The sequence below is a fragment of the Acanthisitta chloris genome, unplaced genomic scaffold, assembly GCF_000695815.1.
Source record: "Acanthisitta chloris isolate BGI_N310 unplaced genomic scaffold, ASM69581v1 scaffold14689, whole genome shotgun sequence".
NCBI lineage: Eukaryota > Metazoa > Chordata > Aves > Passeriformes > Acanthisittidae > Acanthisitta > Acanthisitta chloris.
Window position 1 is genome coordinate 6,655 of NW_008693190.1, and position 13,811 is coordinate 20,465.

Below are 13,811 nucleotides of genomic sequence, written 5' to 3' on the forward strand. Positions count from 1 at the left end.
CAAACCCACTATTTCATACTGCATGCATACATCTACTCTTCAACATTTTGTTTCCAACCTCAATTATTTCTTTAAACATGTAAAATAGAAAGTTGACTGACAGCTTCATGATTTTCCCATGAAGTTATTCTTCATCTCCATTACAAATGGGAATCATTCTATTCTGATATAAAGTTCCAGTTTATTTTTCAATAGATATACTGGCTGTGAATTAGAAGATGAAACTGTATACATTATTACCTGAGTTCACTGATTCACAGACAACTTAGCACAGACTAACTGATGTTTTCCCAATATTCTTCTATGAGCTTAAAAAAAAATTCATCTTTTAGGTAATTTTTGTAAATAATTAAAAAAACTATAATATATTATTCTATTGTTAATATTTTCAAATGTTTGACACTCTAACTGTAAAATCCATCTTTTACTTTTCTGAAAACTCGCTTAGAGAAATTCGAGTCCCAGAAAGATCTTTAACTTTCCAATTTTAAGGTGTCATCGAAAAACATTGCCTATACTTTGCCATTCATTTGAAGATTCTTGAACCACTTCTTCTAAATTCAGAGCACGACTAATATCTTCCCCTTCTTGCTCTTGGTGACTTGCAGGCTCTTGCACAGGACCTGCCATGGCACAAGAGAAAAAGGTGTGTGAGCATGATTTGATGCACAGTGTAACGAAAATGCAAATATAGCGCTTAAGAACAAAGGAACCATTCTGGGAAAGGTATTACACAACTACTCTGGACACTATCAATTCATTAGACAGTCTTGGCACAAATTTTTTTTGGACAAACAAATCTAATACAATTGACTGTTTTCCTGGAACACTTTTTGAACTCTGTATTTCTGTACACAGAGCTCCACATAAAAAACAAGGAACCATAAACAGCAACTAGCAGCAGTTTCAACCTGATTTTTGGGTTGTTTGTGCAACTATTAGTTCATCATCTGTGGTCTTTGGCTATTAGTGCCTAATTCCTCAATACCTTAAGGGCTGTGTTTTCTGCTTTCCTAATAAAGCATGTGTCTTTCTGCACTCACCAGTTCCACCACTATGATACATACCAGTGTAACCATGAGCCCGTTTCATATGCAGCTTCATATTGCTTTTCTGTGTAAATCCCATTGCACAGTAATCACATTTATAAGGCCTCTCTCCTGTGTGTCTTTTCATGTGGACTTTAAGAGCACTCTTCTGGTTAAAAGCCTTTTCACATAGTGTACACTGAAATGGCCGTTCCCCTTATAAAAGAGAAAAAGATACTTTATAATTTTTCATTTCAACATTAAAATACAGTTCACAATTCAGTAAAAATCATGATGGTAACCTAGAAATGAAGTAGACATGATCTTCTTCCTTGAGACTTTCTCCAAAGAGTACTATGGCTCCCAAATTAAATGTCAGAATATTTACTTCAGTCCTAGATCACTTATATTATCTTTCCTATCCAATTTATTATCTAAGGAAATTTTTTAATTGAGGTGCAAAAAAAAATACATCAGTTCACCAGTTTGACTTTTCTGTACTCAAGGAAACCTTCACCTTTTTACATCATTAAGAGTAATGCAGATAAAGCAATGCTCTAGAATTAACAAAGCTGGTGTCTGTAAGAAAATAAAAAGTCAAATATGTTAAAAAAAAGTGTTCTGGTAATACTACATGGGGCCTGTGGCCTCTCATGCCAACATCTACTCCTGTATCTTACCAAAGCTCGCTTACCCTTCCAAATCTGACAGAACACTACTGATTTCTAACTATAAATGCAAGAACATATCAATTTTAAAATGCCAACGTTGCTAAACCAGACCTTTGGTTCAACACTCAACACCACAACCTCGGACATCAACACAAGATACATAATTGTATGTCATTAAGGACTTCCAAAAGTACTTTCTGAACTTCCAAATATACTTTTTTATTAGTTAGCACAATAAATCACAGGCAGGAGTATAAATATGTTTCCACAATTTTCCTTAAAGGACCAATTTCTCTCTCCCTTCATTACCTGTATGTTAGTGTTCCCACATGCATTGTAGCTTGCACGACAAATCCAACTTCTCAGACAATCAATAAAAGGTCCCTTAAAGCACAGAAGCTGTTTTCTTTCTATTTTTGTTAACAACTATTTCACTAGTTTGAAGCAAAATCTAGGTTTCTTCAAATATTTTTAATTCCATTTTTTTCTATTTGGTTAAGATGAACAGCCTTTTTGTTGGTGTGTAATGGATTACCACATGGCTTTCTGGAAGAATTGAAAGCATCTGCTTCCTTCTAATTTTGACAACATTTCTCCAAACTGCTCTTCACTGATAAATCTTAAAGCACAAGATATTTAGATCTATTCAGAGAAATAATGCATTTTCCTTCTGGCCACAGATTCAGTAGGTATTACCTATTAGAAATCATTAAAATGTTTAATAAAGATAGAAATCACAAACACTTTCTCACAGCCAAGGATAGTACCTTTATGAAAGCAAATCAAGTTTAGATTTACATTAGCCTTTCCTGTCATATTTTATGTAAGTGCACCCATCTTCTGCAACTTCTGTGCAGCACATTTTCATTCTTTTGGTCTTAAGTGATTTCAGAAAGAACATTCTCTTCTGAAAGAATTACTGTCATACAGTTTGACTTCTTGTTGTCTGATATTGTTGAAATGGGAACATAAATCTGAATTTAGCGAAGTTTTTGTTAGTTTCTGGGCATTCCTAGCACAAAAGCACCCAAGTACAAAAAAAACTAAAAATACTTACTCAGTAAATTTCAAAGTCATTCCAAAACAGAAAGAAATTTTTCCTATGATAGTGCAGATTTATGAGAAACAGATGCATGAAGGGACTCTGCTCTGTTCTCAGCCTTCCTGAAGTGCTCTGTCTCTATTACAGTGAGCAGCATGACTCAAAGCAGGGAAAATGGAAACTCGTCGTGTTTCCTGCTTTCTGAATATTTTGTGAAACTCTAAACTAGAACATTGCCTTTATTAAGAATCTGTGTTAAATCAGTTATGCAGAAAGCCAATTATTGGGGAATTCTGAAGAATTTTAATCTCCTTGGATTGTAACTCCTGCCTCTCCTTTCTTACCCCCAAGTAAAACCTGCACATTGCTTTCTACCAGAGTAACCACAGAACAGCTTGATGCTGGGGAAAGAAAAAGCTCTGGCTGACTCACTGAAAGCGAGAGTTATCCTTTTGTGGGAATCTTCTTATGCTTTAACACATCCACTCAAATTCCTTGGTCCCCTCCAGCTTAGGAGCAACACAGGTAACTTTCCCCTGTCCTTTATAACTCTAGCAGCCATGACAGCTCTTTATTGGCAGCAGTGGTAGGGAAAAGAAAGAACTTGTTTCACAGAACTGACTCCTGTATTTACAACCCATGTTCTAAGAACACTTCGGACACAGAAGGTAAAAGGGAAGGCAGCTGGGCTATCATCTTATGTACAGCTTTCAACTCATAGCAGGGCAGAAGCTGCAACCTTCTGAAAAGCAGTTACACCACAGAAGATGTGTGCTCCCTAGGAGAAGCCAGTATAGCCTTTGTATAGATTAACAGCTGAAGAAAACAATTAAGCAGAAAAGAACACAACAAATTAAAAGCACTAGCATTAGAAAGAGATGAACTGAGCAAGCAGCTCAATGACAATGAAGCACTGCATACAGCAGTCAGTATCAACAGTCAAGCCTGTCCCTTGTTTAACATCACTGATCACACCCACTCATTTGCACATTCTTCTGTATGCTTGAAGATGATCATATCCAGTGTCTTCACTTTAAACAATGCCTTAAAGTATGCTTTTATTAATCAGTTTCAAAGCCTGACAGACTTGTAGATACAAGCTCATGCATTCACATTACTCTGGAAGTACTGCCAGTCACCAAAATACCGTGAAGCTTAGTGAAGCACGATGAGATTTCAAGTCTGCTGTTCCTTCTTTTAATTTCCAAACATTTTGGGTTAGAAATGTACTTGTTTGGGGTTTTTTTAAGCTTAAGTTGATATTTAAATGTAGTTAGCTGAATGCATAAGCAAGGACTCCAAATATACCATCCATACATTCATGAGAAAATCTTGCAAAGAAAAAGTAATTACTGGTGTTACCTGTGTGAATGCGACTATGTCTCTCCAGCTGACTTGGCTTAGCGAAAGCTTTTTCACAAGTTACACACTTAAACACTCTAGGCTTCTGGGAACTCAGTGAAGGTCCACCCTGATGAGTCTGCATGTGTTCCTAAGACAACAGGAAAAAAAAAGCCCAAAACATTTCAGACCATTTTAAAAAACTTCAGTATTTAACATAAAAATATATTTACACCTTGAAGACAGAAGCAGATCTTAGACATCACAGGCAAGCTGGAAGAAGATGGAAGTCTGTTTTGTTTTTCACAGAATTTAGGGGTTGGAATGGACCTTACAGATCATCTAGTCCCAACCTCCCCTACCATGGGCAGGGACACTTCCTCACTAGATCAGGTTGCTCAAGGCCTCATCCAGCCTGGTCTTTAACACCCCACCAGGGTCGGGGCAGCTACCACATCCCTGGGCAACCTGTTCCAATGTCTCACCACCCTTACAGTAAAAAAGGTTTTTCTCACATCCAATCGAGACTTCCCCTCCTTCAGTTTGAACCCATTCTCTCTTGCCCCATCATTGCAGTTCCTAACACAGAGTCCCTCTCAGGCTCCCGTGTAGGCCCCTTCAGATACTGAAAAGCTGCTATGAGGTCTCCACACAGACTTCTCTTCTTCAGGCTGAACAGCCCTAACTCCCTCAGCCTGTCTTCATAGGGGAGATGCTCCAGTCCTCTTATCAACTTCAAGGACACCAGAACTGCACGCAGTATTCCAGGTGGGGTCTCATGAGAGCAGAGTAGAGGAGTAGAATCACCTCCTTTGACCTGCTGCCCACACTCCTTTTGATGCAGCCCAGGATATGATTGGCTTTCTGAGCTGCGAGCGCACACTGCCGGCTCATGGTGAGATTCTCACTTTTTATTTTAAATGAGAGATTATTTTTGTCTATCAACTCTTTGTAAGGCTGATGCATCAGTATCTTTACATTTCTAGAAAGCTCCATCAATAACTGTATGTCTTGCTTTTTTTGCATACATTAATCAATTCACTAATTATCTGAAGCAAAATAAAAAAAACAAACCAGAGCTCTTGAAATGATTTGTTCACCTACAAAGTGGTATTTTGACAACTGTGCAATGCAAGTTAATATAGGATTTTTTCCCCTCTCCTCTACAGTATCCATCAACCTCCTTGTCTGACGCATAGATATCCCTCACCACCTGAATTAGTATAATTGTAAAACTCAGGCCTCAAAGAGCAGAATATCACAACGTGCATGCACACGGCCACACAACGTCAAGATGCAAATAGAACCACTTCACAATGAACTCCTAAGGAAAAAAAAACCCAGAAAATAAAATCACTAAGGTCCTTACAGGTAAGACAGCAGAATGAGGGTATGAGATGTCTTATCTTTATGAAGAAGCTTTAATAACAGTTCTAACCGTTGTGTTTTTAACTCACTGTTGCTGGGCCCAGGAGAGTAAATTTAGAAGAGTATCTTATGTTATGTATTAACTTTTTCATTATATCTCTTTATTAACACCAAGATAGAATTCAATTACAAAAGAAAACCAATGTAAACATATTTACTGTTTGTGAAACAACACCGCAAATACTTGTCCACTTTCAAAAATTGTCTGTATATTCTTTTCTAGCCTATTCATTACAGATTAAACTATTAATTAATCTTTACTATACCTAAACAATAAGCCTTCTTGATGTCTATGAAGTCCTATTCCTCACTCCATGAACTGAAGCAAACTGTGTCTGAAGAATTTGTTTTCACTGGAAAATCAGTGAATTTCACTGGAAAATACAACTACAAGGAAGAATATTATTATCAAAGTAATTATAATAACGTAGTGTTATAAGGAAATAATACAAGGCCTTCTGAGGAAAATCAGAGATTACTAAACCACAGCTGACTTGGAAATAAAGAGAATCTTTGCTTTTATCTTGTTCATTACCTCCTGAAGCATTGAAATTATTGAAGCACACTATGACCTAGTCCAGAAAAATTGTCTGAAACTGGCTGTTTCTTTCTTCCACCACAAAAATACCTAACCCTAAAACCTCAACAACTCCCCTGTCCCATCTTCTGTTTCAAAGTGAACTAGACAGCATCCAGATAGCCGCCATAAAACTTTGTCAGCTTCCTCTGAAGAAACAGTGTGATGCAATTCTGTTTCACTAATCTCTTATACTTTGCCTGTAAAATATATATACTTTTGAAAATAGCTCATGGGAATACAGTGCAAGCACCTCTACAGACATAGCTAGTATTTCATTAATTATTTATGTGATGTTTTACGATTTTTTGTGTGTAATTCTCATATTTTTTAGATAGGAATTATTCCGGGGTTTCTAATGAGGAAGTAAAAACAGGAAACCTCTTAGAAAGGCCCCTCATGCTCCCACTCATGCATTGGTATGACACTCTTAGGCCCCACCTATCTCAAAACATTATTTGTGACCACCTCTTGAAGTGCGGCAGTAAAGTTCGTTTTGTTGCATTGTTTTAATGAGATGATAGCTCCCTTCTGTTTTCATCTTAGAATGATGTCTGTGTTTTATTTACTATCTACACTCAACTTGCAGGTATTTCCACCATATACTGATACGGAATTGGACAGTTTAGTCAGCTCACGTGTCTTCAGATTCTCCTCTCTGAAGCTGTAAAATCAGGAGACACACCAACTTTTGAAGGGGAAATGAAGGCACTGGACAGAATGTTTTTGATACCAGGGGTGGGGTGGGTGTTGGGGGTGTTTGTACATAATCCCTACAGATGCTTTCCTTGTGCATAATTGTGAATTATCTGGTACTGATACCTTTGGAAAAAAATGCATACAGTTACATACTGGCATCTGAACACTGGTACTCTTACCGTTTTTTTCTGAAAAGCCTGAAGTTTGACAGCGCCCTTAGTATTTTTGGCCATCTCCAGAATACCATCAGTATAAAATGAAGACCATGAGTAAGAAATCACTGAACCCTTCCCAAAACCCTAAGCCAAACCCCATGGTTTTATCTGTCTTTGTTAAATTTCCTGTTAAAGGCTGTTCAAATCTGATGCTCTGGAACACCTAAATGAAGAAGATTCTGATAACGGGTGGAATTTGGTTTAGTACATGACGGTCCAGTGGTGAAAAAAATGTCCTTTAAGACCCTTAAGATCAAAGCCAACCACTAACCCACCACTGTCAAGTCCATCCCTAAACTATGTCCACTAAACCACTGTCCACAGTGCCACATCTACAGATCTTATAAGTATCTTCAGAGTTGGTGACTGAACCACTTCCCTGTACAGTCTGTACCAATGCTTGACAAGCCTTTTAGAGAAGAAATTTTTCCTAATATTCAACCTAAACTTTCCCTGACACAACTGAGGTTGTTTCTTGTCATCCTATCGCTTGTTTCCTGGAAAAAGAGGCCAAATCCCACCTAATCACAACCTTCTTTCAGGTAGCTGTACCATAAGGTCTCCCCTGAGCCTCCTTTTCTCCACACTAAACACCCCTAGCTCACTCAGCAGCTCCTCATCAGACTTCTGCTCTGCTCGCTTCACCAGTTCTGCTGCCCTTCTCTGGACACGCCCCAGCCACCAGTCCTTCTTGTCCTGAGGGGCCCAAAACTGAACGTGGGATTTGAGGTGCAGCCTCATTCACCAGTGACTAGTACAGCTGGATGATCATGACCCTAGTCCTGCTGGAAACACTATTTATGTTACAGACCAGGATGCCATTGGCCTTCTTGACCACCTGGGCACACTGCTGGCTCATGTTCAATCAGCTGTTGACCAGAACCCCCAGGTCCTTGTCCACTGTGCAGCTTTCCAGACACTCTGCCCCAAGCCTGTAGCACTGCATAGGATTGTTGTGACCAAGTGCAGGACCCAGCACTAGGCCTTGCTGAACATCATACGACTGGCCCTGGCCCATTAATCCAGCCTGTCCAGATGCCTCTGCAGAGCCTTCCTGTCCTCTAGATTAACACTCGTGCCCAACTTGGTGTCACTGGCAAACTGACTGAGGGTGCACCGGATCTCCTTGTCCAGATCATTGATAAAGATATTAAATAGAACTAGGATCAGTACTAGCCCTTGGGAACACCATTTGTGACTGGCTGTCAGCTGATGTACCACCATTCACCACCACTCTCTGGGCCCAGCCATCCAGACAGCTTTTTACCCAGGAAACAGTGCCCCCATCCAAGACATGGGAAGACAGTTTCCACAGGAGAATGCTGCAGGAAATCGTGTTTAAGGCTTTGCTCAAGTCCAGGTAGACAACATCTACATTCTTTTCCTCCTCCACTGAGCAAGTCACTTTGCCACAGAATGAGATCAGGTTGGTCAAGCAGGACTTGCCTTTCATAAACGCATGCTGGCTGGGCCTGATCCCCTGGCTGTCCTGCACAACCCACACGATGGCACTCAAGTTGAGCTGCTCCATAACCTTTCCTGACATTGAGATCAGGCTGACAGGCCTGTAGTTTCTCAGATCCTACTTCCATACCTTCTTGTAGGTGGGCATCACAGTTGCTAACGTCCAGTCCACTGGGCCATTCCTGTTATCCAGGACTGCTCATGACTGAAAGTGGTTTGGCAAGCTCTTCTGACAGGTACCCCAGTACTTCTGCGTGGATTCCCTCCAGCCCTATAGGCCTGCGCATGTCTAAGTGATATAGCAGGTCACTGACCATTTCCCCTATCTCCACTGAGATGGCTATGGTGCTGTGCAAATTAGTACAGGGACATTTCAAATGTGCTCCAGTGTACACAGCACATTGTGGAACAGACTGAGCTGGCGTGCAATCCCTCAAACATGCCGCCCTCAGGCTTACCTCTAGAGTTTGGTTTTATCCCCTTCTCACTACATATCTAGTTTAAAGCTCTTTCAATGAGCCCTGCTAACTCCCCAGCAAGGATCCTTCTTCCCCTTTGAGACAAGTGCAGCCCATCTGCTGCCAGCAGGCCTGCTGTCATGTAGACCAATCCATGATCAAAATACCCAAAATCCTGCCAGTGATCCCAGTCTCAGATCTACCAGCTCTTCCTGTTTCTTCCCTCATCATTCCCTGCAACTTTGAAAGGACAAAGGAGAAGACTACCTGTGCTCCTGATCCCTTAACAAGTCGTCCCAAGGCCCTGAAGTCTCCTGTGACTGCCCTTAGATTTCGTACTGCAACTTCATCATTGCCTACCTGAAAAATCACTGATGGATAATAATCCAAGGGCTACACCAGGCTAGGAAGTAACCTTGTCCTATCTTTAACCTGGGCCCAGTATATAATAGAAATAAAACCCCAAAAATTAACACTCGATGCAAATCAAATTGAAGAGAGATTGATATTTGGGGTTTGTTATCATTACTTAAGGAAAACAAGAATCAATACTGGTTTTATTTGGGTTTTTTCCCTGGAAAATTTCATGTAAACCATAGATTAACAGTTTCACAACAACACATTTCATGATAGTTTCCCCAAGGTCCAATAGTCTGCTTGACAGACATGATCAGTCCAATGGGGTGAACTTCACAGAGTATATTTTCTTAAAATATCATCTTGAAATGAATGGAAATCTATTGAAGAGCTTGCCTAAAAGTTACTTAATATAAAGACATTGCCTTTGGCTCTAGAAATTTCCTACTATAAATTTTGGGAAGCTGGCAAAGTCCTAGGCAAGTTATATGTTTGTTCTTTTCTTAAAGCTCTTCTTCAAATTACTTCTATTTAGTATCTCTCAGAGATAGGATACTGGCCTGAACATAGCACTTGTCTAGTACAGCCCAATATTCCTAATAGGAACATCCTATAATCCAATTAAGAACTTAAACACACCACAAAATTTCTTGAAAAGACTTGGAAGTACAGGTTGTTCACAATCTAAAGAAAACACCACAGAAAATATCAGTAGACAAGCGCAATAATATAAGGGTATTTTAAAACAAATACTTCCTCTACAGATGTCACTTATACTCACAAGACAGAGCATCTAAAAATCAAACTGTAAGAGTGCGAAGTGGATAGTTTCCTGAGATTCCAAAATATTATCTGGAAATCAGGATCAGCAGTGATGACATTCATAAACTAATAAAGTGAATGAAGTATTTTCCTGGCACTACTATCTGCATGACAGGTATTCACATCTTTCATTCTGTAGTCAATATATGCATTAAAATCCTCTCCATGCTCCAGAAGAGAGTTCACTATCTGTGTATACAGTACCACTTAAAGTCCCTCTCTCAGGTGCACACCTCTCATACTGTAAAACCAAAGCAAAGATAAAGGGCTAATAGGTACCTTGCATTAATATCACACAAAGTCCAAGACAGAAGGAGGAGCTGACAGAACAATCAACTGTTACTACCAAATACCTTGAGATGTGTTGCTCGCTTAAAGGCTTTATTGCAGATGTGGCAAACATGTATTCGCTCCTTGCCATGAACCTCCTTACAGTGGTGTGTCAACATGGTGACTGAATAAAAAGTTTGATTGCACTCAAAACACTGGTGCCCACGACTTTCCTTTTCTGCTTGACTGCTTTTAGTCACATTAGGGGAAACCTCCGTCACCTGTAAGAATTTACAAAAACACTATCAGATAATTTCATTGGAGCATCCACAACATTGGTTTATTTTTCAAAACCTACCACAAGACCAATTTCTGGACAGTACTTGCAAGCAACTTACAAACACAAAGGAAGTAGTAATTTGTATGTAAATATTAATTCTATTTCATTGCACATGTATGTATTTTAAGAAAATTATGATAATAATTATACTCAAATTCATTTACATATTATAAATAGAATGTGCTTGTACCAATATTTTTCTATAATCAGTTTTATACTCCTGAACATCAGATGATTCTCACATTTCTCACTAAACAAAATTCAAAGTCAAAAACATTTCAGACAGAAAAGAAAACATCTCTGATTTGACCAGTAATCAATTAAATTACTTTTTCCCAAATTATGACTGCTTTGCTCGTGACAGTAAACTGGTCAATGACCTCTCCCTGACCCATGAACTTTTCATTTTATTTTCTCTTCCACTTCATTTTGCTTTACTTTCTCTATCCCTGAGGGAGGGTAGCAATAAAGCAGCTTTGGTGGGTACCTGGCACTCAGCCAAGGTAAATGCACCACACAAGCAGACCCCTCAACAGACCACAGTTTGCCCTCCTGATGTCCACACTGTGATCATGCTATTTTGCCTTCTTTTGCCTTCCCTCAGGATCCTGAGCTCCACAATCTCATGGTCACTGCAGCAAAGTGTATCCCTGACCTTAAGTCCCAATCAGTTCTTCCTTGGCTTCTCAGTCACTTGTATCAGGGAAGTAATCATCGATGCACTCCAGAAATTTCCTAGATTCCTTGTGCCCTGCTTGCTGCCCTTCCAGCAGATCTTAGACAAACTGAAGTAACCCATGTAGGACTGTCCAGGGATGGCAAATCACAGTGGTTTATGTAGAAAGGACCTCCTGAGATCACCTAGTCCAACTCATCTGCTCAAGAAGAGTCAGTTAGGGTTGGCTGCCCAAGACCAAGATGAAAGCATCATCTTCTATTTCTTCCTGATAAAGTCATCTGCAGCAGATGGCTGGTATAAGGTCTTAGCAGGCTCACTATCCAGGCAGAGCTCCATGCATTTCTGCTGCTGTCTTACCAGTCTGTCCATCCTAAAGATCCTGAGTCCAGGCATGGGAGCATTTTAGTTGTGTGAGCGGTAGCACCTTCACTCTGATTCCAATTAGGCTGCAACTACATGCAGACCCCTAGTTCCTCCTCTTTTCCCATGCTGTATGCACCAGTGCACAGGCACTTCAGAGAGACACCCAGTTGTGACAATTTTTCCCAGAGTGTTGAAGTTTCCTCTCTTAAGCTGGAATCTCAGCACCCTTATTCATACACATACACTTCAGGTGGGTCTCTTCCCTTCACTCCTTAGTACTTTTGGGGTTTCTTGTGCCTGTATCAGTGATGACTTGCCCATGTCTTGCCCTTGGCTTGCCAGTCCAGTCCATCACTTCCTCACTTGATTCTGAGTCACCATCAGCCTCTCCCAGTTCTCCTTTTTTAGAGCTTGTGTTATACCAGGCTGATTGAAAAAAATCATTTTGTCTCCAAGAAGAAAATTCTGAACTACTTTTTCTAATATTAATACTATAATACATACATAAAAGTTTCTACCGAGATTCAAATGCATAGGAAATTGGAAAGACTTTATGTTGCACCACTATTACAACAATTTGGTTACAAAAGGAGAATGGAAAAGGTGTTCAAATAGGTGATATTTTTTTCTTGCAGCTCTAAGCTTTGTCTCTTTTTATTATCTAATTACCAAGTTCCTTGGACATTTTTGGAGCACTCTGTGTTGAGAGCATAGTTATATAATTTGTAGAAGGAAACACATTATTAATTGAATGTCCTTTCTTCGGTGTATATATATATATATTTAAAGGGGATTTTAACTGAAAACAGAATTTGGGTGACTAGGAAGTCACAGAGAACCTCTTCCCAATACACTTATTTGGGAATGACATCAGCCTTCATGATTCAGGATATAAAAGAATTATTCCAGTATTTTGATTAAATGAAGTCTTTTACCCACAAAAGATACAGAAATATATGGTATCTACCTGATATGTTATTTCATCAGAGTTTGCAGGTGCTGAATGGGGTGTATGGCTCACCAATATGACTTGCTGTGAGCCTGATCCACTTTGGCTAGTGAGACTGGAATCTGTGAGGATAGCAGGGAACTGCTGACCCTGTCAAACAGGACAGGAAAAAGAACATTCAAAAAAAGTATAACAACTATATTTAAACAGCTAACTGTAGCAATGTACATTATTTTTACACCTAAAGAATATTTTTCCCCCCTTTAAGAAACAGGGCAGAGATTCAGTTCTGATTAATTTTTCCCAGCCTTGCATGAAATACTGAATGTTTCAGCCTTCCCTCATCTTTCTTTAACCCCTGTATTCTGCTTTTCTGTGTGGTCTTTCCACAATATCTTACTTTATTTAAATCTCTTAACTAGACATATGTCCAAACCCCATGAAATTGTGGTACAAAATCACTACTTAGGATATATGATTGTTAGTATCTCACTACTTCTACTTCCATTCCTACATTACTGTCGAAGACTTTTCAACTTCCTCAGGAAACACAGTTCCTTTATGTACTACCTGTCTATTCATCATGATTCCTGCACCATGGACTGGCTTGAGCCATGTATCAATCTTATTTACACCTGCCTTAACATGAGGCATGGTGTCTTATTAATAAACAGCAATGCTGCCAAATATAATCTGTTAAATTATTACCAAGCCTGAAACAAAACCATGTGCTGCTTCAGTACTCTCTGATGCCAGAAACCACAAATGTATCATAAGAATTATTTAAGACATCTTTTCTTCCCTTCCCCAGAGCCAAACTGCAGAGAGAAGCATATAGCTTTGCTTCATCAGTTTTAATCACACCATATGCGAGACAAATAGTATTCGATTTATATACATTTACACATTTTAATTCAGGTCAAAAGCTAAGTAAAAATCAACCTAAACCTAGTTCAGCCAAGAAAATACAGGAAACAGCCCAAGTTTTCAGATATAATGTCTATACGGAAATGTGTTTTTCTAAAAATTCTCACTTTCTAGTATTTTAATAGCATTTACTTGTTTTATGTCCTCACTTTATAGATTCTTTTAGCCAATATGTCTTTGT

General features: G+C 39.2%; 1 protein-coding gene across 1 annotated transcript in view; it reads right to left on the reverse strand.

Moving 5' to 3' along the window:
- Positions 1-266: 266 nt before the first annotated feature.
- Positions 267-13,811, reverse strand: part of ZNF236 (zinc finger protein 236) — a 62,694-nt gene continuing 49,149 nt past the window's right edge. The window contains exons 28-32 of the mRNA XM_009082983.1: positions 12,722-12,853; positions 10,456-10,653; positions 4,104-4,233; positions 1,068-1,244; positions 267-623 (exon numbers count right to left, since the gene is read on the reverse strand). Coding sequence (XP_009081231.1) covers positions 496-623; positions 1,068-1,244; positions 4,104-4,233; positions 10,456-10,653; positions 12,722-12,853 — 765 coding nt within the window. The 3' untranslated portion in view covers positions 267-495. The remainder of the gene's footprint in view (positions 624-1,067; positions 1,245-4,103; positions 4,234-10,455; positions 10,654-12,721; positions 12,854-13,811) is intronic.